Source organism: Carettochelys insculpta, chromosome 3, assembly GCF_033958435.1.
Source record: "Carettochelys insculpta isolate YL-2023 chromosome 3, ASM3395843v1, whole genome shotgun sequence".
Classification (NCBI taxonomy): Eukaryota; Metazoa; Chordata; order Testudines; family Carettochelyidae; genus Carettochelys; species Carettochelys insculpta.
Genome location: NC_134139.1, coordinates 3056498 through 3079661, shown reverse-complemented (window position 1 = coordinate 3079661; position 23164 = coordinate 3056498). Strand labels below are relative to the sequence as shown.

General features: G+C 51.4%; 1 protein-coding gene across 1 annotated transcript in view; it reads right to left on the bottom strand.

Moving 5' to 3' along the window:
* Positions 1-11839: 11839 nt before the first annotated feature.
* The window catches only part of MERTK (MER proto-oncogene, tyrosine kinase), an 81949-nt gene continuing 70624 nt past the window's right edge, over positions 11840-23164 (bottom strand). The window contains exons 15-19 of the mRNA XM_074988420.1: positions 22790-22908; positions 21557-21666; positions 20244-20403; positions 19597-19733; positions 11840-15158 (exon numbers count right to left, since the gene is read on the bottom strand). Coding sequence (XP_074844521.1) covers positions 14702-15158; positions 19597-19733; positions 20244-20403; positions 21557-21666; positions 22790-22908 — 983 coding nt within the window. The 3' untranslated portion in view covers positions 11840-14701. The remainder of the gene's footprint in view (positions 15159-19596; positions 19734-20243; positions 20404-21556; positions 21667-22789; positions 22909-23164) is intronic.

Genomic DNA, 23164 nt, shown 5'->3' with positions numbered 1-23164 from the left:
GAGCTTGGATTGTAGAACCCCTTGGCGAGAGGCACCTCCAGCAGCCCCTGCTGCCGCACTAGCTCTGAGAGCGCCAGGCCTTTAGAATCATCAGCACCTTGGTTCTTCTCCGAGGGCGTGCTCGTGTCCGCGCAGCACAGGGGACCACAAGCTGCGTACGTCTGGAGGCAGGAGGAGTTCACTGGCCGGCCAACTGCAAGACAGCTCTTCCGAAGGCAGCATCCCTCGGCCTTGCCCTGTCAGGCCGCGACGCGTGGCACATGTGTGCAGCGAGGACCGCCTCAAGCCTCCTTGTCCTCTTTAAAGCAGCCCTGGCTCTGGCACACAGAGGGCAGGTGGGCTCTGGCTCTCAGGAACTTCCAAAGGAGAGGGGTGAGCAGTAGTCTGCCCCAAGGATCCACACTGGGCAGAGCCATCCCTGGGGCCTCCGCCAGCCTCTGCAGTGGCATGCGGCCCCCCCAGCTCTGCTTGCCTGGGGTGTTCAGGCAGGTCAGAGCCCCCAGGATCCCCATCTTATATCAGGGTCCCAGAGAGGCTCTGTGCCCTTCTCACCCCCCTCCCCCAAACGATGGGCTCTCTCCCATTTAGGTACCGCACCTGTGCCTAGCAGACAGTCCAGGGAAACGGGGGGGAGGGGCGGGATGCAAAGAGCATCTGGTGCACGTTCACACCTGCCAGACCAGGACAGGGTTGATCTTCAGCTTCAACCCTGACATTCTCCTGTGCCTAGAGCCACATGTGGGTCTTGTGCTGCAAAACCAGGCCACACGGGGCACACCGTGAACATCACCCACCCACCCACCACACGTGCATCGGCGGGGCTGTTCCCAGGTACCCTGCTAGCAGGCCCACGCTGCAGGCTGGCCAGTGGCACCCCCTCCTATGTGAGCAAGGGATCTGCACCAGACGCTGCCTCCCTAGGGCAGGGCAGAGAATGGGGAGGAGGTTTGATTCTGGGATCAGTTTAGGCAGCTGTCTCTAGCGCTCCCAGAGCCAGGTGTGCATGGGGCCAGGCCAGGGACTGAGATGCCGAGTGGCTGGGCAGGCCTGGGGGGGCCCTGCACCCTGGGGACGGCTCTCCACACTGGCCTGGGGGCAGCTGTGGGAGGCGTGGGCCTAGAGCGGTTGTTTGCACAGGTGCACCTTCCTGAACGAGCAGCTCGCCTGGCTGATTCCAGGGGTGTGGTGAGCATGCTGCGCCATGCCGGTGGCTCGGGGAAGGCCCATGTGGTCAATGGCAGGACACGCAGCCATGAGACCAGAGCATCCGCGCTTCAGCAGCACAAAACGAAGGGGTAGCAGCCACTCGCTGCCCTGCACGAGCTGGTCCAGCAGGTGGAGCTCACAGGGTGCGACTGACTCCGTCCCAGAGCCAAGCCCGCAGCCCCGGGGCTGCCACAGCCGCTCAGCGGTGGTTCTGAGCTCAGCCTCCTGGGTCTGTGCCACAGCAGGGCATCCGCAGGGACCTTCATGGACACAGCATCTCACACTGAGGACAGTGGGAGGGAAAGCCAGACAGCAAACACCCCATCAGCCCTGGCCTGGCAAGAGCGGACATAACGGAGCCTTATGCTGCCAGGTCCCAGCTCTAGCGCCGACTGCTCCGTCTCCTGTGGGCGAGCAACGTCTTCCGGAGGCTTTGCAAAGCCCCTGGCTGTTGCCCAGAGACATCCCTCGGCCCACGCTGGACAGCCCAGTCAAATTTTCCAGACCCACCGTGTTCGTCATGCATTGAACGCACTGCTCAGCTGCTCGCTCTCTCTCTCTCTCTCTCTCTCACAGAGCAGAGCAATGACGTGTCTGGGGAAAAAACCAAGCCTGTGCATTGTTCCCACAGGAACTGCCAAGCTGGGTCAGACCTGAGGTCCACCTAGTCCTGTGTCCATCGCAGACAATGCCCAGCATTAAGTGCTGCAAAGGAAAGGAGATATGGGGATATTCTGCTCCCACATTAATTATCGCCAGGAGCGCAAATAATTAGAGAGTGGCTGAAGCTCTTTTGGGAGCTTTGTCACCGTTCGTTATACCTACGTTGGTATCTGTGTACACACCCAGCAACGTTCCCTCTGAGTTTTTCCATCCATGCGTGGAATAAATGTGCACCCAGGCATGTGCAGATGTACAACACCAGTAGAAACACAAAACCTGGCTGGGGGCGCCCTGCTAATCAGCTGGGCGGCCCCTGAATCTCTCCTGGGTGGCCACCTAAGCAGAGAACACAGCCACCTGTCCTTTTTGTAGGAACCACTATCAGGGGACAAACCCAGCCACACAATCTGCCTTCCAGGTGCTCTCCAGATGCAGTCTTGCCAAGCACTGGTGGCCAGTTCCAGAAATCTGGCACAACCTCTTCGCTATTCCCACATGAGCAGCGCTCCTCACAGTGGCCAGAGAAGTGGAATTAGGTCCTCATCCTTCGGAATCACGTTCTTCTAATTCTCATTCAGCTGTGGGGATCCATCAGCTCAGTGCCCTTTGCCACAGGGCAGACAGGGAACGGCCTGTGGAGAGTCAAGCAAGGAAACAGGAAAAATGCCAAATGGCTGCGGCAGACTCTGCTCCCTGCACATGGAGGGCGCCTTGGAAGACCCTGGGCTGAACCTCCTCTACCTGCGGCACAAATAGACTTTGCAGTCTTGGAGTCACTCTGGACTGAGTTACTGCAACTGGGCTCAGTCCAGTGGACCCCTAATTACAATAATTCACCTTTTCAGACATTTCAGCATCTAATCAACATGCTGCCTTCTTTCCCAGGCCTGGGAGGAAACGTCCCCATCTTGCAGAGAAGGGTGCGAAGCAGAGACGTTTATGTTTCACAGCCATCCCATAGCCATTACAGACAGTTGTTACTATGCAGTGTTAGAGACCGAGACAAGAATGCCGCAGATCATGCCATCTCCAGAATGGGAACTCGGGCACTTCCTCCCACGCCTCACGGCAGGGAATCTCACAGGCAGCAGCTTTCAGAACATGCTTGTGATTTATTACTAAAGAGACAGTGGCCCAAAGTGCAAACACCCTAGGGCAGCATTCCTGGAGAGCCCGGTGACCAGGGACTGAGCTGAGAATCCCTTGAGGGCTCTGACTCCACCAGGCCAGGTATCGCAGCTCTGGGACTCCTTCCAATTTCCCTGACCCACAATGTTTCTTTCTTGTCTCCAATAATTTCATGGTCTCAGCCTGTACCCCTCAAGGACTGAGAACAGTACCTTTGCTTGACACCCCTTCCCTGCCATAGTAGGCATCCTTCAGTCTGCATAGACTATGGATCGCGCCCTTTATAGTTTCAATTCAGGGCTTCATTTACAGCATCTACTGTGACTATGAAGACCCACACAAGAGTGACTGTCCTTGCTGCATCTCTTGCAGATGTGATGGGTGTTTGGCAAGTCCTTAGTGTGCTTTCTGTGCGCTCGCTTCTCCTCTGCTACCTGTCTGATCCTCATCTCGCCCTTCTGAAGGCCCTTGTGTAACCCCTGCCTCCATCTGCCGCGGTCGTCTGCTAGTTCTTCCCAGTTGTCCAGCTCGATGTCTACCTCCCTGAGGTCTCTCTTGTAGACATCTTTGTAGCGCAACTGGGGGCGTCTGGGAGGTCTTTTGCCAGAGGCTAGCTCACCATACAGGATGTCTTTTGGAATCCTTCCATCATTCATCCTGTGGACGTGGCCAAGCCAGCGAAGCCGATGCTGCCTGAGGAGGGTGTGCACGGTTGGGATTCCAGCTTGCTCAAGGACGGCGGGGTTGCTCACTCTGTCCTTCCACGATATTCCAAGGATGCGCCTGAGGCAGCGCAAGTGGATGACGTTCAGCCTCTTTTCCTGCTGGGCATAGAGGCTCCAAGTCTCACTGCCATAAAGGAGGTTGCTGAGGATGCAGGCTCTGTAGACTTGCGTTTTGGTGTGAGTGTACAGCTTGTTGTTATTCCACACTCTCTTGCTGAGTCTGGACAGAGTTGTGGCCGCTTTTCCGATCCTCCTATTTACCTCAGTGTCCAACGACAGGGTGTCAGTGATGGTGGACCCGAGATAAACGAACTCATGGACGACCTCTAACATATAGTAGTCAATGCTGATGATGGGGATTCAGCAACATCCTGACCGAGTACGTTTGTCTTCTTTAGGCTGATGGTAAGCTCAAAGTCCTTGCACGCTTTGGAGAACTGATCCAGCTGTTTTTGAAGCTGGTCTTCTGTGGGAGACACTACAGCAGCATCGTCTGCGAACAGCATGTCTCTGATGAGGACTTCCCGCACATTAGACTTAGCTTTCAGCCTTGCAAGGTTAAACAGTTTCCCATCAGATCTTGTGTGCAGCAAGATGCCCTCTGTTGAAGGTCCAAAGGCATGCTTCAGGAGGAGTGCGAAGAAGATCCCGAACAATGTCAGAGCAAGCACGCAACCTTATTTGACACCGCTCCTGATTCTGAAAGCATCCGATAATGTGCCGTCATATTGGATGGTTCCTCTCATGTCTTCGTGGAACGACTGGATCATCTTGAGTAACCGTGGAGGACAGCCTATCTTGTGGAGCAGTTTGAACAGACCACCCCTGCAAAGGCCTTGGTCAGGTCGATGAAGGCTATGTAGAGTGGCTTCCTCTGCTCCCTGCACTTCTCCTGCAACTGCCTTAGAGAGAAGATCATGTCAACGGTAGACCTCTCTGCGTGGAATCCTGCCATACTTCTCCCAGATCAAATCCCCTGAGTTGGGTAGCTCTGGACAGGAAGGCAGAGAAAGGTCAAGGAGCTTTTTCTTTGTCACTCAGAGCAAGTGACCAATAAGTCAGCCAGTTCGGGCAGGAGCAGAGTGCATGAAACTGAATCTCCCATTCTAAACGCCTCTGATATCAGTCAACACAACAACTAAAGTGGGGAGTCCTGGGTAGGAGCAGAGAGAGTTTGGCACTGGTGTGACCGCTACTGGAACCCTGGGGCCAGTTCTTGTGTCTGCAATGGAAGAGGAAGTCGATAAATTGGAGAAGGGTTGACGATCCATGAGAATTATAAAAGGATTAGAAAACACCCCTCCCTGCAGTAAATTACCTAGATTGAGCTCCTTGAGTCTCAGAAAGAGAAGGTAAGGGGGTGACCTGGGTATAGTCTGTACCTACATGAAGAACAACTACTTAACAGCAAGCTCTTCAATTTAGCAAAGACACATCCCACATGATCCAGGGGCTGGAATCTGAATTGAGACAAACTCATTGTGGGAATGAGATGCGAATTTTTAACAGTGAGAGGAACTAACTTTTGAAACAACTGTGGATTCTCCTTCACTGACCACTTCCACCTAAGAGCGGGTGTGTGTTTAAACGCGCTGTCGTGGGAGTTACTCTTCGCACATCTCTGGCTTGTGCTACCTAAGAGAGCAGAGGAGGTGATCACAATGGTCCCTTCTGCCTTGGAATCGATGAACTGAACTTCTTGCTCATGCTACCATCAAATGGCAGATATGTGAAAGCCATGATGGAATTTCACCCCTCCAGCTCCGGAGGTGGTAACTCTTCCCATTAACTCACAAGCCCTCTGCGACAGACACAGACAGCCTAGAAATTTGCTTCCCACACTCTTTTCACCACGTTCTGTGCCTCCTGACTTCTGCCCCCACGAGGTCTCTAGTCTGTAGTGGGGTGGAAAGGCAGCCTCATTACCCGGAGGGGGCGGAACCCCTCCAGGAGCCATTTTATATTGAGCTTGGCCCCTCCCAGTCACCTGACTGGAAGTCAGAGGCGGGGCCAGGACTATAAAAGCCCAGCCTGAGGACTCAGTCGGGGCTCAGCCTCCCGAGGAACCAGAGGGCTCTACAGAGCTCCCTGCCAGGGAGGTAGGGGGACTGGCTGGGATACTGGGGCCTCCAAGCAGCTGAGGCCTGGATTGGGCCACCTGGACCGCTAGCTGGACCTGAAACCCTGTGAGCCCTGAGAGACTGATGGGACACCCAGGCATGTGCCGAGGTGGAGACCGGGAGCAGCCCATGGGGTACGAGGACTGTTAAAGGGCCTTGGGTCAGCATGTTGCGGTGTGGAGTCCCTGCTGACCCTCGCAGCCGACCGTGCTGTTGCGACCAGGGCTTCTGGGCCAGGACACCGTGGAGCGGGTGGGCCTGCATCCCTGCTGCCATCCACCTGCCGGGTGGCCGTCTCCCTCTCCGCCAGCGCAGGCGAAGCATCTGTGCCTCTCGAAACTGTGTGTTTGCTGCCACACCCTGCACCAGGGCCTGGGCTCTCTTGGGAATGGTATTTGCCACCCCGTCCTGAGCTAGGGCCTGGGTGCATTTAGAGCATGTGTGCGCTGCCCTGACCTAGGGCTAGGCTGAGACTGGAGTTAATTGGCCCAGCCCCTATGTGAAGCAAGGCCGGGCTTCTGAACTGTTGCCTCTCACCCACCCGAGACAAGGTGGGAATCAACAAACTATTGACTTGGGGGTCTATTGTGGGACCCGTGGCAGCGGGATGGAGCGGCTGCCCACTCACCCAGAGGGGGAGGAACCTCTCCAGGAAGCTCAGCCTGGCTGCAAGTTCCAACAACGTAACCAGAGGCTGAATGAGAAAACACTGTCAGAGAAGAGTGAAGCAGAAGAAAAGCTGGTACGTGTGAACATATGCCTATCATCAAAGCCACTGTCTTTTCCCTTCCACATAAGTAAGCCAGGGTAAGGGGCACGAGGGACCAAATGAATGTAAAGGAAAAATCAATTAATTCTCACTTTAAGTCTGGCCTATATCCCCATCTCAGTGAAGCAGACACCTTAGCTATTGTAGAGGGGAGCATGGCACAGTCTTATGCTTGTTACATTGGGCGGAGAATTCCCGCACCCCCAAGCCATAGTCTGTTGCGACCCAGTGAGTGGCTGGAGAGCCCAGTTTCCAAGAGAACGTGGCCCTTAATGGGATGGCACTGTAATATGTTTCGAGATCTGACCAGGCCCAAAATCAAGGGACTGACACAACTGTTCTTGAAGTCATGGATTGTAAGGCCAGAAGGGACTCCAGGGATCATCGGCTCTGCTCGGTAGTGTAGGCCACAAAACCTCCCTTTCCCAGCCTTTTTAATCAAAACAAACTCCAGGGAAGGTCTGACACACAGGACACCTGGTTCATTGGGCTCCTAGTGACAGGACTGACTCACTTCTACCAAAGTGATTTTCAGCTGCCTGGTCCCCCCAAAGAGAACTGTACATCTGCTGACAAACACACACCAGAGTGCAAGAGCTGTTGATGAGAGAAACTGGGGCCAAACCTGTCTTGCCAGGCTCCAGCAGAAGTCTGAAGCGATGCGAGACATCAATGAGTTTGCCTTATACTCTGCAGCTTTGGTACCTGTTTCTCATAACCGAGTGCAGTTATGAGAAAGGAAAAGAAACTGATGGTAAGGGGCATCCCTTCTGTTTCCTTATATGTACCTTGCCATAGAATTACAGAACACGAGAACTGGAAGGGACCTCACAAGGTCATCAAATCCAGCCCCCTGCTCTCAGGGCAGGACCAAGCAGCATCTATATCATCCCAGTCAGATATTTATCTAACCTGTTCTTAAATTCAGGTTGAATCGAGCAGACTTGACCGATGCTGGATAAGCAATTTGCTGGACCATGAGAGGTCAACATTGTCCAGCAGCATTGGCAACAGTTCCACTGCTTACTGGGTTCTTAGAAGACATTTAGGGGTAAATTACAGCTAAATAACAGCAGGGAACACTGAGAGCCAGGACTGGTGACTGTAAACAAATTATGGGACTGCAGGAATTTGGCCACGCTCATGAGAAGTGGTCATCCGACTAACTAAAATCATGCTGGATTATGGATGTTGCTGGATGAGAGCAGTTCAAATTGTGTCTGCAGAAATGGAGATTCTACAAATATGCTAGACAATTTATGCCAGTACTCAGCCGCCCTGGCAGTTTGGAAATTTTTCCCAATGCCCAACCCAAACCTTCCTTGTTGCAATTTAAGCCCTTCGCTTCTTATCCTATTTTCAGAGGCTTTGGAAAACAATTTTTCTCTCTCCTCCTTGTAACATCCTTTTAGGTACATTTTGCCCAGTGCCTCCAAGGCAAGGCAGGAGGCTCCATAGCTTGGTTCATACCAAGCATTTTTGTGCTCAGACCAGAGCATGCGGCATGCTCCCACCTCAGTGCCACTGAGATCTCAGATGCCCACTGCCACCACTTGAGAGCCATCTCTCATCAAGGAATGTTTGGGCATAAGCTCCTAACCATGTCTTCAACAGCCTGAGTTCCTACCACTAGACTTGTGTGCCCTGTGTGGCCAAGGCATGGAGGAAGAGGGAACGGGAAGGTGGTTAATGTGAACACACACAGACAACACTCCCAAAGAACTGTGGTGGCTATGGGAAGCCATCACCTTTTTCTCCTCAGGATGTTCTCCACACGGTCCCTCGCGGGGGAGTCCAACAGACCCAACCCCCAGCTGGGATATGAAGAATGTACGGCCAGTCTTACTGATGTCTGAGGTGCCTCACGCCAAACCTGACACCAGAGGTGGCAGCCTGGGAAGGACAGCAGGAGACAAGCTCTCTGGTGTGGGTGGACCTCAAACACCAGGCCCGACTTATGAGGGAGGGCCCAGGAGCGCTTTGTGCCTGTGTGGTGCTGTGAAGAGAGGCTCAGGTGTCAGACCTGTCCTCCCTCACAGAGGTCACTGTGACCAAAGCCGTTGTAGGGAGCAAGAGGTGGAATAAAGACCCTCTCCCTGGGGCTGAAATGGTGAATCCACCAACCTCGCCGGCCACAGAAGGTCCCATGGCGGCACAAGGTCTCTGAGCAGACTGGCAGCCCGCACACCGCACTGGCACACAGGGAATCTGACCCAAGCCAGAGAGAGGCCGAGGGACCTGACCTATAAAAACTACCCAGCAGGGACAATACAGGCACTGAACAAGGAGACCAAGCGCCGGTTGCTGCCCAGGGAGGAAATCGCTTCTGCTTCTGAGGGGAACGTGTCCGTGCTGGGGGCCATCCAGGATGACACAGTCTCCTGCGTAATCCCACGGGAACACCGGGCCAGGAGCAGCGCATGTCCCAGGACCCAAGCCACAGAGCAAAGGAACTCCATTTGGTGGTATCCAGGCCTGACACTGTCAATGGGAGACTCCGAGCCTCCTGGGGGAATGCAGGAAGGCCACACATCCGGGCAGGGGCAATGCTACAACTGCTCGTACAGAAAGGGGTCAGGCGTAAACTGCAGGTTACTGAGAGGGACATGTCATCTCAATGAGCACTGGGATTTCCAGCCGTTGCTTTGGGCATTTACTGCTCTCTTCTCTCCATCCCCTCAGCCTGGTTGTGCTCTCTCTCTGAGCAAGGAGAGCCCAGCCTTGCTCTCAGTAGCAGGCAGCCATCTTGACTGTGGCAGTCCCCACACCCCCTCAGGGGACCCAGGGAGGAAGTGAAGGGACAGTGTGGAGTCATGTGGGGGTGCAGGAGAGCCCCGCAGAGCAGTGTTAGAGGCGACAAGCTTGGGGAAAGCGTGGATTGCGATCAACGCTGCAAGCTGCTCTGCTGAGCAGTGTAAAAACAGCAAACATCCATCTGGGACGCGTTAGCAGGAGAGCTGTAAATAAGACATAAGGAGCAATTCTCCACTCTGCTCCGTGCTGATGAGGCCTCAGCCAGGCACTGTGTCTAGTGCTGAGCACCACATTTCGGGAAAGATGGAGGAAAAAAAAAGCGACAAAAATGATGAAAAGTCTAGAACCCGTGATCTATGAGGGAAGATCAAAAAACCAGGCTTTTCTTTTAGTCTGGAGAAGACTGAAAGGAGACCTGGCAGATTTCAAGCATTTAAAAGTTGGAATCTCCATCACTGGAGATTTTAAAGAGCAGGTCAGACGAACACCCATCATGGATGGTCTAGAAGATGATATTTGCAAGCAGGGGACTGGACTAAGATGACCTCTTGGCACCTCCTCCAGTCCTGCAGTTCTGTGAAGGGCGCCTGTTGAGATCTGAGTGCTGGGCTCTGCTCATGCTAAGCTAATATGTTTGTTTCAGAAATCAAATGGAGAGAGAAATCTCTGAGCTGCAATTTATTTGCAAATTTGACTCCATTAACCATGGATTAAAGAGAGACTGGGAGTGGCTCACAGCTTACAAAGACAGTTTCTCTGCTTTGGGTGTCGATAGCGCCCCATTAGCCGCTGACAATGGCTCACATCCCCGTCTGATCTGACTTGTTTTTTCCTCTCTTGATAAGTACTATGGATACTGGCCCATTTCCACCTTGCTGAATAGACCTTGTCAGCTCTTGCCCTCCACCTTTACTGGGACCCCACTCTTTAAATACCCCTTGAAACCACCCCCCAACTCATGCATCTGATGAAGCGGGTCTTTGCCCACAAAAGCTTATGCTCCAAAATATCTGTTAGTCTATAAGGTGCCACAAGACTTTTTGTTGTTCTTGAAGCTACAGACTAACACGGCTACCTCTCTGATACTTGCACCTCTTCACACTAATATTCCACGTAAAGACGGATTACAAGCAATCAGGAACACCATCCCTGATGCCACCACAGCCAATCTAGTGTCTGACCTCTGTAACTTTGTTCTCACACACAATCATTTCTGTTTTGGGGACAATTTATACCTCCAGATTAGTGGAACTGCTATGGGCACCCGCATGGCCCCACAATATGCTAATATATTTATGGCTGACCTGGAACAACGATTCCTCAGCTCTCATCCCCTATTACCCCTCCCCTACTTAAGATACATTGATGACATCTTTATGATTTGGACCCATGGTATACAGGCTCTAGAAGAATTCCACAGAGACTTTAACAATCTACACCCCACCATCAACTTATGCCTCGATTACAACATGCAAGAGATACATTTCCTGGACACTACAGTACTAATCAAGGATGGCCTGATCAGTACCACACTGTACCGAAAACCTACTGATCGCTATACTTATCTACACCCTTCTAGTTTCCATCCTGCACACGTGACTAGATCCATTGTTTACAGTCAAGCTCTTAGGTACAATCACATTTGCTCTGATCCAACTGACAGAGACCAAGAACTTTACCAAATATTCATAAACCTGAATTACCCACCAGGAGAAGTAAAAAAACAAATCGACAGGGCCAGACACATACCCAGAGACCAGCTACTCCAAGATCGGCCCAAAAAAGCCAAGAACAGAACACCACTGGTCATCACCTACAGCCCCCAACTCAGACCACTGCAACGAATTATTAAAGACCTACAACCTATCCTTAATCAGGATGCTACACTCCAGAAGGCCCTGGGTGACATGGCTGTTCTCTCCTACGGACAACCTCCCAACCTCATGAGGATCCTCACTAACAGCCACAGTCTATACCCCAGGAACACCAGTCCTGGAACCCACTGCCAGCTTTGTCCACATACCTTCTCTGGAAATACCATCACTGGACTTAACCAGGTTACTTACAGAATCACGGGCACTTTCTCATGCTCCTCTACTAACATCATATATGCCATCATGTGCCAACAATGCCCAGATGCTTTGTATATTGGACAGACTTCTAACTCCCTTAGACAAAGGGTCAATGGGCACAAAACAGACATCAAAACACTCCAGATCCACAAACCAGTTAGTCAACATTTTAATGGAATGGGGCATTCTGTCAATGACCTCAAGGTATGTGTGTTACTGAAGAGAAATTATCGCTCCGTTTTAGAGAGAGAAGTGGACGAGCTGATTTTTATATTCAAGTTCAGCACATTAACACATGCTTTAAATCGTGATGGAAACTTTCTGAGTCACTATAGGGGCTCGTCTGCATACTTGGCTCAATCTAATTCTTGATCTTCCCCCCCACCCCTCCACTCTCTGATTTGCTCACCTTATCTTTTTCTGATTTGTCCTTCTTGCTTACTGTTTTTGGTTCTCTGTGTCTTAAATATTGAGTCTGTTCTGGTCTGGCTATGGTCTGAAGAAGTGGGTCTGTCCCATGAAAGCTCACCTAATAAACTATTTTGCTAGTCTTTAAAGTGCTACTTGACTGCTTTTTGTTTTGATTGCATCTCTTCAGCGTGTCCTGAGTTACACCTCTGGGAGGGTTTCACTCTGAGACAACCTAGTCCAAAGCTGTGATTAAATCCCTAATGAGGAACAAGGAGTGCTCTAAAAATAGTCCCCAGTAGCTGAACAGTTTCCATATGAGCAGGTGGCAATGCCACAAAAATTCCAATTGCAAGCGTCACCTTTTTTGCTCTGAGGGTCAGCCTCAGCCACCGCCCTGCAGAGGCCATAGCGCTGACTGATTTACAGAGATCACCACTCTACAACTGGGCACAAATCCATGGCACAGTCACTGCCAGCATTTTCTTAAAGGAGAGACATTTCATTTATGTCATAAAATGCACTGGTGCTCTTCCCTGCTGCGATGACGCTCTGTGAACTGCACAGAGGCTGCTGGGGTTGCAATTTTGTAGTGGTATTTTTACTATACGTGTAATTTAGATTGGGAAGGAAGCACAAATGGACAACACGCTGAGGCCAAGAGCAGCATGGTGTTTTGGCATATGCCTAATGGTGATTAACTGAGATGTCCTATTAACATTAAGGATACTCACCTTGTTGAACTGGGTCCACGCCTGTGCAGGCTCCCACTCAGTACAGCAGGTAAGCATGTGTCGAAGGTTCATCAACCTCCATGGAGACCCAGCATGGGTGTTTCATTAAACACATGGCGCAGTGCTTTGCTGAGCCAGGGCCAACAGGGAAGCTGGCACCAGCAGACCTGAGTGCCTGATGTAGGGTTGGCTCCAGACCCATGTTTATGCAGAATAAATGCCCTGCTTTTCGGGGATGCCCTGCTCCCTGTGCTCACATGCTGATCCTCTAGGCCATCTGCAAGCGGAGCTGCTGGTGCCTGGAAACCAGCCATTTCTTCCAGTGAATATGGATTTAGGGGCCACACTTAGAGGCATAGGATTGAGATTTTTTAGCCACATGCTCTTTAAAAAAAAAAGGGTGGGTGGGAATGAAAAACACAAGCACCAGCTCCCTGCTCAGATGCTGTCAGGTAGGAGGATGGCTCAAAATTTCCACCACAAACATGACCACCAGCTGTCTCTGAGGGGTGGACAGCCCAGGCCAGCTGGTCCCACGTCCACCTGATCGCTCCTGCTGATGGTGCGTGGCTCAGCTGCTCTCTGTCAAACAGACTGCTTCTGACCCAGCAGCTTGAAGGGTACAGTGCAGAGCAGGGGGTTTCAAAAGGCCTGAGCTCTGGAAAAGGAGTGAACATGGCTCTTGGGAGGCTACGAGGAGTCTGCAACAGCCCCCAGGCTCACTGCATGCTCCCATCCTTCCTTATGGCCTGCCCCTGTCCTCAGGGAGAGCGACTCTTGCAATGCCTGGAGCCTGCGCAGGAGGTGAAGGAGTGCGTGTGTGACTGAGCTGATCCAGCACCCTAGAAAGTCACCAGGGCTGTGACCTGTTAACACACCCCTTTCCCCAGTCATGTTCCCCATTACTGAGGAAAACGTCACGAGCCCAGTTCTGCAGCTGCAGCCCAGACAGGGCTGACTGCATATAGGGGGGCAGTGTCACTACAGCTCTGATGGTGCTAGCTGGGGAAGGTGGGGAGGAGGTGCCCATGTCAAGCAGTTTCTAACAGGAGAAACATCCTGACTAAAATATCACTGACTCCATGTCACAGCAAAGAGAAGACCATGAACCCTAGGGTTTTAATGTTCTGCGTTTCTGTGTTTGTAATGCACGGGCTGGCTGCTGCGGAGGGAAAGACTCCAATTTCCAGACAGTATGGGAAGGAAAAAAAGAGAACACCCCAGGCTATGATTTATTAAAGCGTAATCCCTCCAACTCTCTGGTGTAACTCAGTATAGACAACTATAATAGGCTGGTTGTCTTCACTGGCACACAAAGGGTTAAAAAGCCCTGTGAGAGGGCTGGGAGCCAATCAGGAAAGGGCTTGAGACAGCCAATCAGGGCCCAGCTGGACTGTATAAGAAGACTGGCCAAATTAAGGGAGGTCAGTCTCATTCCAGCTGAGGAGACAGCTGGACCTAGCTGGCAGGGGGACCTGGGAGGGAACACAGCCGGGGAAAGGCAGAGTGAGCCGGGGGGGCTCCGGCCTGAATAACTCCCAGGCCAAGGCCCCCGTGACAGGGGCTGGAGTGTGGCTGCTAAGGCTGCAGAGGAGCAGCCAGGGCAGGAACAGGAGCAGGTCCAGCCCCCCTTGCCAGTGCAGACTGCAGTTTACCATGAGGGAAGGGACAAGATGACAAACAGCTGTGGGCTCAGGGTAATGGGGTTCCCCAGGAGAGGAGGACCACAGGGCATGGTGCTCTTGTGAGGCAGTACCCTGGGAAGGGGCACAGTGCAGGAGGGATGACATGGAGAGTGGGGAAAATTGCAGGTAACACTGGAAAGGTGAGATACTGGCCGGGAGAAGGCTCACCAAGGCTGGAGAAGGGATAATTCCCAGACTGATGGGCAGGAGGTGCTGTGAGCTGCTACCACAACACTTCGTACAAATTCAGCTCGTTTGCGTTCTCATGGCCACCTGCTAGAGGGTTGGACTGGCCCAGCCATCTTGTAATGCTACTTCTGTAAGACACATACATGCGCCACCTGAAACATTCGTGCAAACTTCCGGCCCCAGAATCGCTCCATTCTCCAGTTCTTGTTTCACAGCAGAATTTCAGAGTCCTCATAAGAGTCATCTGCTTACAGCAGTTCCTCTGCTAACGAGCTGCCCAGTGGCAGGCTGGATGAAGACCACATGACCCCGTTCTTGGTGAAAGTGCCCTGCAGAAGAGGGACGCACCCCTCTTCCAGAGCCAGGGAGCTAGCAGTCTGTTCCTCCGTCACTGCCTCTAAGATATACCTTTCCTCCTGTGGACTGCTTTCATGGACATCTGCGGTGACAACCGTGGTGTCTGGCTTAGGGGAACAGGACTCAGATACGTAACTGGGATCAAGAGCTATGTCTATGTGAGGAAATCCTGACTCTTCTGCCAGCTCCTCGCTTTCCTCTGGCAAGCTTGTGTTGATATAAATGATGTCTTCGGACCCCCTTGCTTGGGGCAAACTTTCCAAGAGCTTCTCCAGGCTGAGTTTTAGCTCTGAGAATGCTGGTCGCTGCCGGGGCTCGGCTCTCCAGCAGGTGTGCATTAGTTCATACCTGAAAGCACAAAGGAACAGAACAGATGATCAGGGCCTGCAGCGTTCACAGGACAGCCAGGCGTGAAAGAGAACACCCTTTTATCCTTCTGGCTGTGTTGAAGGAGAGGCTCTTGGGTATGAACGCTAATGAGAAAAAGGACCTAAGCATTTATCTTCCCAAAGTACTGCTATAGGCCTATGCAGTGTTGGGGAGGAGGGGGGATGTCCCAGAATGTTAGACAAGGTGCATTCCAGGGTCACCAACTTTCTTGTAACTAGAAAATGCCCGACCTGAGCCCCCCACAGGACAAAAAGGATCTGACCTAAGGCGATGCAGACCTTAAACCAGGCGTATCCAGCCTGCGGGCCGCACGCGGCCCTGGACAGCTAGTAATGCGGCCCCACAAGATTGTAAACTTTTAACATTATTATGTGATTTATATACATTAACTACATTACATATTTTATATGCGGCCCAAGACAATTCCTCTTCACTCAATGCGGCCCGGGCAAGCCAAGAGGTTGGACACCCATGCCTTAAAGGGTCCTCTTGATAGTCATATTTACTCAGTTTTAGTTGTAGATCCTCAGAATATTCAGTCACTATTCCAACACCGAACATCAACCAGGAAGGGCTGCCCAGCACATGCACATCACCTATAAACAGATCTTTCCCCTGCAAGCTGAGTTCCTTTCTGATCATCCTGTACTTTCACTTCAAGTCCCAGGGCAGCGAAGTACATTCGCAGATGAGGACATCCTTGGAGTACAGTACTTTGAGGAGGACTCTAGATTAACTGGCTACCTCAGAGGTGACAGACCACCACTGACTTCCTGGTGGTGCTGCCTACAGTGGCCAGTTAAAGCTGAGTCTGGGCCAGAAATGAAAGGCTGTTGCTGGCACATTCATTGCTGCATGTGCTTTGTGGCAGGGCTGGGCAATAAAGGTACGTCAGGAACAGTGTGACAGGAACGACACTGGCTGGCCACTTGAGTGCAGCCAGTCACAGAAGTTGACAGCTGCAGGAACGGCAAAATGGTCTAGGAGACCGGGAGCCAGGAACTGCAGAGTTCCCACCCCAGCTCTGACACAGACTCCTAGAGTGGCCTTGAGCAGGTGACTTGTGGCTTTCCATGGCTCAGTTGTCCCACTGGGTCTTACCCAGGAAAATTCATTACCTAATGAACAAAGTGGTGGTCTATAAGGTGCTACAGGACTGCTTCTTTTGTTTTGGGTTTTTTTGGTCCCATTCTGTAAAGCAAAGACAACTCTATCACTGGCGTGGTGAGAGGACATCTTTACCTACGGTGACCCCTTTGCGTTGGCAGAAGAATTTGAACCCAGGACATTAGTAGTGACAGCAAGCTGCCCGCTAGCTCCTTCCAGCAGGACCCGAGAGATGTGTCTTTTAGAAAGCAAAGATATGCCTCTGCTCCTAGGTACAGAGCTCAGCTTTTTCTGCTTCTTCCCAGTGACTGGATGCTCTGCACTTTTACCTTCTCTATTTTGCTATAAATTAGCACATGGAGAGTGTATTAATCTACACTTATTTATCTTGCAGATCAGCTGAAAACTTTTAACTGTGGGTCTTTTTCCTCAATACAAACAAACCAAATCTAAAACTCAAACCCAACTTTCCAGGCTGCCTTGAAATACTCTGGAAACAGGGTGGGTGAGATACTACCATTGGCTGGTGAGAGACAAGCTTTTGAGATACATTCTCTCATTTCTTGGTCCCAGTACAGCAACAGCACTGCAAACATTGTCCAGCTCTACTCCTTTGTGCTTAACAATCTAACCCTCAACTGCCCACTTCATTTCAAATGAGTGTCACCAACATGCCTTACCCCTTCTGCTTAACAGCCTCTCCCAGCTTGTACTCTGCTTCCTTCCCCAGACCTGAAGAAGAACTCTGTGGAGCTCTGGATAACTCTAAAACTTGTACCTTTCACCAGCAAAATCTAGTCTGGTGAAAGATATTCCCTCTCCTCCTTTGTCTCTCTCTAGATTGTATAGACAGCTACACTCAAGGACTCAGTTACATGGTTTTCTTTATCATTAACCGATTATTAGTCCTTCCAGCAAGGACCAGGGAAAATATCACATCTTTTCATGCCTGAAGTGTACAGATCTCAAAGCACCACACACTGTCACGATACTGAAATTGGTACGGATGGATGATGCCAGGGAGAGCAGATGATCCAGGCCAACCTACAGGCAAACTGGTCTTTGGGAGTGGCCTGCAAGATCTGCAGCTGCTGAAGCACTGCACAGCAGGTGCCTGGTTGCAGGCGACAGTACGTACGCTCCAGGGTATAACTAATTGGATATGAACAGTGCCATGTTAAATCATTAATCCCTGGCCATGCAGCCTGTTCAGCTGCCTAAGAGGCTGAATCAACTCAGTGATTTATTTATGACTTACTACGGGGAAGTGCATTTAAAATAGCAGAACCACAACCTCAGGACTTGAATTCAAGCCATGAGTGCAGTGCAGGAACCTGGCAGCAGTCCCTCTTTCCGTGAAGCTCTTTTGCCAGACAACTGTTACCAGTGCACTGAAAGTGGTGTGGCAAGAAGCCAACTTAACTCTTGCAATTAAGCCCAAGCAAGCCTGCACACTCAAAGCAGAGCAAGAACTAGCCCCAGTTGTGCACCCAGCACATCTCATGGATGGGCCTCTTTTCTCCACTAGCCTGTGGAAAAAATAATCGGAAGCAGCAGAGCGAAGGGGCGAAAGCAAGAGAAACCTTTGCAGAGGGAATCCCCGTTTAATGAGCTCAGGGACTTGGTGGATGTCTTTGAGCATGTCCCTTTTAGGGAATGCTATTATGTCACTTCCGGGGACCTGTCTTCTGAGAGGGGTTCCCCCTGGGCTGTTGAGACATTTGGAGCTGTGACTGCACATAAGAGTTTCTCAGAGCCTATGGGAGCCAGGCGGCTTTTAATTCAAACCCTCGGTGAGCTGCCCAGAGGCTGAAAAACACCTTCAGAGCTTTCCCAGATGGTAACGGTTCTTTTTCACAGATTTACAGACGCTCAGGGCAGAAGGGCCTGTGCTGACTCCATGTCCACTGGGTCTACCCTGATTTCAGTGGGGTGTGTACGAGAGCAGAGCTGGCCCGTTACTCACACTTCCTTTTAAAGCAACAGGATTTTGCACCCAACGTGACCCCTGAAGATCTCCTCCTGCAGGAACTCCAGGGGAGCCCTATAGCTGGCAGCTGCCAGCCCAGCGAGCTCCAGCAGCCCAACCCCAAGGGCACATCCCCAGACTGGGCTTCACAAAGTTGTTAGGAACTCTAGCCTGGGGACTTAGCAGCCAGAACACTGTCAAGCTCAAGCAACATTTTACAAGCATTCGGTTACAGACTGACATGATAAAAGAATAATTAGAAGTCTAGAGAGTAAATGATTCAAGGTCTAGAGAACATGAGCTATGAGGGAAGACTGAAAGAACTGGGCTTGTTTAGTTTAGAAGAGAAGATGTAGAGGAGACATGATCATGGTTTTCAAGTGCCTAAAAGAGTGTTACAAGGGGGAGGGAGAAAAATCGTTCTCCTTGGCCTCTGAAGATAGGACAAGGAGCAATGGGCTTAAACTGCAGCAAGGGAGGTTTAGGTTGGACATTACAAAAAACTTCCTAACTGTCAGGGTGGTCAAACACTGGAATAAGTTGCCTAGGGAGGCTGTGGAATTTCCATTGCTGGAGCTACTTAAGAGCAGGTTAGACATCTATCAGGGATGGTCTAGATGGTGCTTGGCCCTGCTGTGAGGGCAGAGGATTGGACTCAATGACCTCTTTCAGTTCTAGTGTTCTATGATTCTGTGATATGCTGCTTAACTCTACATTCATTTACAATAAATTCATCCTCTCCCCTTAAACCCACAGTTTACTAAAACCACTTGCAATTAAAGGCTCACGACTTTCCATTTTTACTGCTCAAACTTTTAAACTTTTTTGTCCAAGGCTGATGCAGAAATTAGCAGAAGCCCTAATAACGGAAGGCTGTATCCAGTGCAGGGGTGATTCAATGCATCCCCACATGAGCTCATGGGGCTCTGGCTGTTCGCTTGTGTGAATCAGTGCCGTTCTCATGACATCAGGTGTTCTACCTCAATTTGCAGTGGCTGAAAATCCATCCCCAAATGTCCCTTCTGCCATTCTCCAAAGGAGAAGAGGGATGGAAGTAACGTTTGCCAATAAGCTATCAGCCAGATTCCAGCCCAGTTCTCATCCGAAAGCCACACAGCCACAATGGCTGTGCCTGTTCAGCTCCAGGGAGCCACAAAAGCAGAAGAGCACGATGCATGAGGCACAGAGAGGAATCAGCAGCTGAGGGAGGGAACAACCTGACCATCTGTGTGTGACTGAAACAGCTGAGATTGTCATGTGCAAACATGGTCCTGTACACGTGTGACTGTACAAAACCCAGGGATCAACACACATACTCACAGCTCATCCAAGCAGTCCTCTGGCTGCTTCAGCCTGTGGCCATGAAGGAGGTAGTCATAGATTTCGTGGTTCTGCACTCCTGGGTAGGGTGTCATCCCTCGAGTGGCTATTTCCCACATTGTGATCCCAAACGCCCACTACAAAGAACAAAGGGGAAGCCTAGTAAGATGACGTTTCCAGAAGGACTGAATGAGTCGTTTCACTGGGAAAGGTCATTTCCTACAGCCCATCGGGATCTGAATAATGTTGATAATTACATGGATAGCGTAAATAAGTTTCCAAGCTGGAAATAACAGGCAATGCCTGGCAATAGCTCAGTAGCTCACTTGACAAACCCACTCCCAGAGCCTTTATGAGCAGAGAGAAGGCAGGGCACTGCTCGTCAATGTAGCTGTGTTTACTGTCAAACCCTCCTGCTGTCATTTATTTGGCTTGTCCATTTTCAGGATCCAAAAAGAACAATGACACCCCCCAAAGCAACAGAGGCTGATTAAAACAATCCAAATATGAAAATCAGATGGCTGCCCCCACCCCCCCTTACAAACACCTGTAGTGATCAGCTTTTCCAGCCACTGCGGCATTACACACTTCTACCACGGACTGGAGTTCTGCCACGAGGGTACGGCCTCGGCCCCGGGTGTACGTACCACGTCGCTCTTGACTGTGTACACCCGATCGGCAAGGCTCTCAATGGCGATCCACTTGACCGGCATTTTGGCAATGCGCCCCTGGCGGTAGTAATCCCCGCTATAGATCTTCTTCGACAAGCCAAAGTCTGCCACACACACAGCCATGTCATCCCGTAACCTGTTGGTGTTTACAATACTACTGGAATGGCTGAAAAAGACTAGGTGTATTTACTCCCAGACGTAAAGCTCCTCAAGCACCTCCAGGATCAGGGCCTTCCAGCACATCCCCTATGTTATTTCTTACTGGGGTAAACGTGCCAAACTGGAACAGCTGGCAGAAGTCTGGTTTCTACCCGCTATTCCCCATCAGAGATGTTAAGGCCAGAGGGGACCTCTGTGATTGTCTGACTCCTGCACTGCACAGACCCCTGACTTCCTTTCTTGTATTGCTGGTCTGGTGAAAATGGACTAAGCGAAGGAGAAAGTTCTGAGGCACAGAATGAGCAGCATTCACTTGGATGTTTCTCAAGACCAAAGAGACTCTCAGAGCAGGGGTTCCCCAGCCTGTTCGGTAACGCAGCACACTTCAATGAGACACACAATTCCACTGCACACCCCCTTTTTTCAGCTCAATCGATTGCTCAGAAATGTCACACTGACATACGTGTGCTATGGCTATGGTCTTACTGCAACCCAGCAGTGCATACCACAAGCCAAACAAGGATCAAATGCATTCATGTTTCAAATCCACCGCAGAAAACACTGTGCTGGACAGAGAGCACAGACACATTTTCAAATCTGCTCGAGGCCATGCCAGGGTGTTGAGTAAACAAGTTACCACTGAAAGCAGCCAGCCCATTGGAGCCAGGACACTGCATTTAAACCACATCCCAGCTCTCACAGACTCCTGCCTTTCCTCCCTCCCCCTTGCCATGAAACCGGGGGTGGGGGTGGGTTCCCTGCCAGCTCCTTCAGGCTGAGAAGCAGAACTTCAGCTGCCTCCCAGCCTGAACAGCGTCCTGCATTTTCCCTCATGGTGGCTTTTTGCAGAGCCACCATGCAAGAGGGGTGGGAACTGATGAACCCCGTGCTGCCTGAGTCCCAGCTGGCACAGGGTTCACCAATTCCAGCCCCCTGGGGGTGGCTCTGCAAAGAGCCGTAGTGAGGAGAAACTAACAACATTCCACAGCACACTTGGACACAGTTGAAAACCACTGTTCTGTAGGAACGTCAAAGCTGTATTTTTCATGTGAGTGGGCCAGAAACACCACGGACAGGTTGCATCATCCAGCCTTCGACTATCTGCACTGAAGCAGAGAAGTCAAACTCACATGCAGTTCCGAGCAGCTAAATCTCGGTGGAGGAAATGCCGACTGCTCAGGTACTCCATCCCTCGCGCAATATCCACCATGAACTTCAGCAAGGTCTGCAGAGGCACATGCTGGGAAAAGACACAGGAGGTTAGAACACAGAGGAACCTGCGAAGGCAGGAATGTTAGAGGCACGTGCTGCTGCAAGAGGACGCCAGCAGTTCCCGGTTAGCCCAACAAGAGTTACAGCCACTTGAAACCCAATGCAGACACACTCCTGGCCAGGCCCCATCTCCTATTTCTTTAGAAGTCAGGGGACAAGCAAACAAAATTGCCGTTTCTCCACAGCGGCCAGTGGGACAAGGCTGTCTTTGATCAGCGTGTAATTACACGCCAAGCTACCACTGAGCTTTCCTGTGGGTCCCAGCCCATGCAGACCCATCTGCAGTGGGAGCGCTGAAATATGCCATTGCTTGGGAGCAGCCTAGTGAATCGTATTGGTTTCGTGTCAGAGCTCTTCTTTGCAAGATGCGAGGAGCCAAATTAAACCTTTTCGGCACCACCCACTAAGGACAGCACAAGCAGCCCTGCTTGCTGACTGGGGCAAGGTTCTCAGCAACAGGTGGCACCTAGTCGGTGCTCTGCAGGGCAGCAACTCACCACCCCATGGGGCTGATTTACGTAGGAACATGCAGAAGTCATCTGTGCCAGACATGGCAGTTTAGAAACAATGGGAAGCACCATCTGCCAGGCTACCAGGATCACTATGGAAGCAAAGCAACGTCCCACTGCTGGCTGTTCTGCTGAACAAAACCCCAATCCCATCGCCCACCCCAAGACGAGGGATGTCTGGGTTCTGCACCGTCTTAACTAGGTTTGGGGAGGTGCTGCTGTCCTGCTTTTGCTCTCATGTGGTTGAAGTTAACAACAACAATGGCAAAGCTCTCCCTGACTGCCGCAAGGCAGGCTCAGGGGCTTTGCACTGCAGGGATGGGACAGCCTCCCAAGCGCCTGTGGACTACTTTTTGCCTTCATATACACTTCAACACACCCCATCAAAGTAGTCTCGAGTGACACTTCTGGTGCCAGTTCTCTTCTCCCAAAGGCATTTGTCTCATTGATTTGTCAGCACCTCTGGATTTTATAGAGGAAGAAGGAACCAGCCATTTCCCTCTGTTAGGTACAGACACCCCTTGAAAGCACTGCCGCACCTCACACGCTGGTTCTTATAGTCCCTGTCCAGTCGCTCGTTACCTGAGGGCCTGTTTCAAGCCGTGAGCGCAGCAGGAAGCTGTGCAGATCTCCGTATTTCATGAACGGGAGAACCACCATGGGCTTCGGGATCTGCCGGGAGCTCAGCTCTATGCACACCCCTGGAACGAAGACAAGATGAACCTCGTGGGCCATGGCCTGGACTGGCGCCCTTCTGGAGTGCTGTTCCAGGAGAGCTCTGGGACAGCACGGACGCACCAGCCAAGCAGGCACTGGTTTAACCAGAAAATTGGGGCTTGTCCTTGGCTGGGGATCCCTAGAGCTGATGTAGGTGGCTGTCCAGCACCCACACCTGTCTCCCGCTTTCACTGGGCATGGGGAAGGTCAGGTCAGGGTGGGTGGGAGCTCTCTGTAATG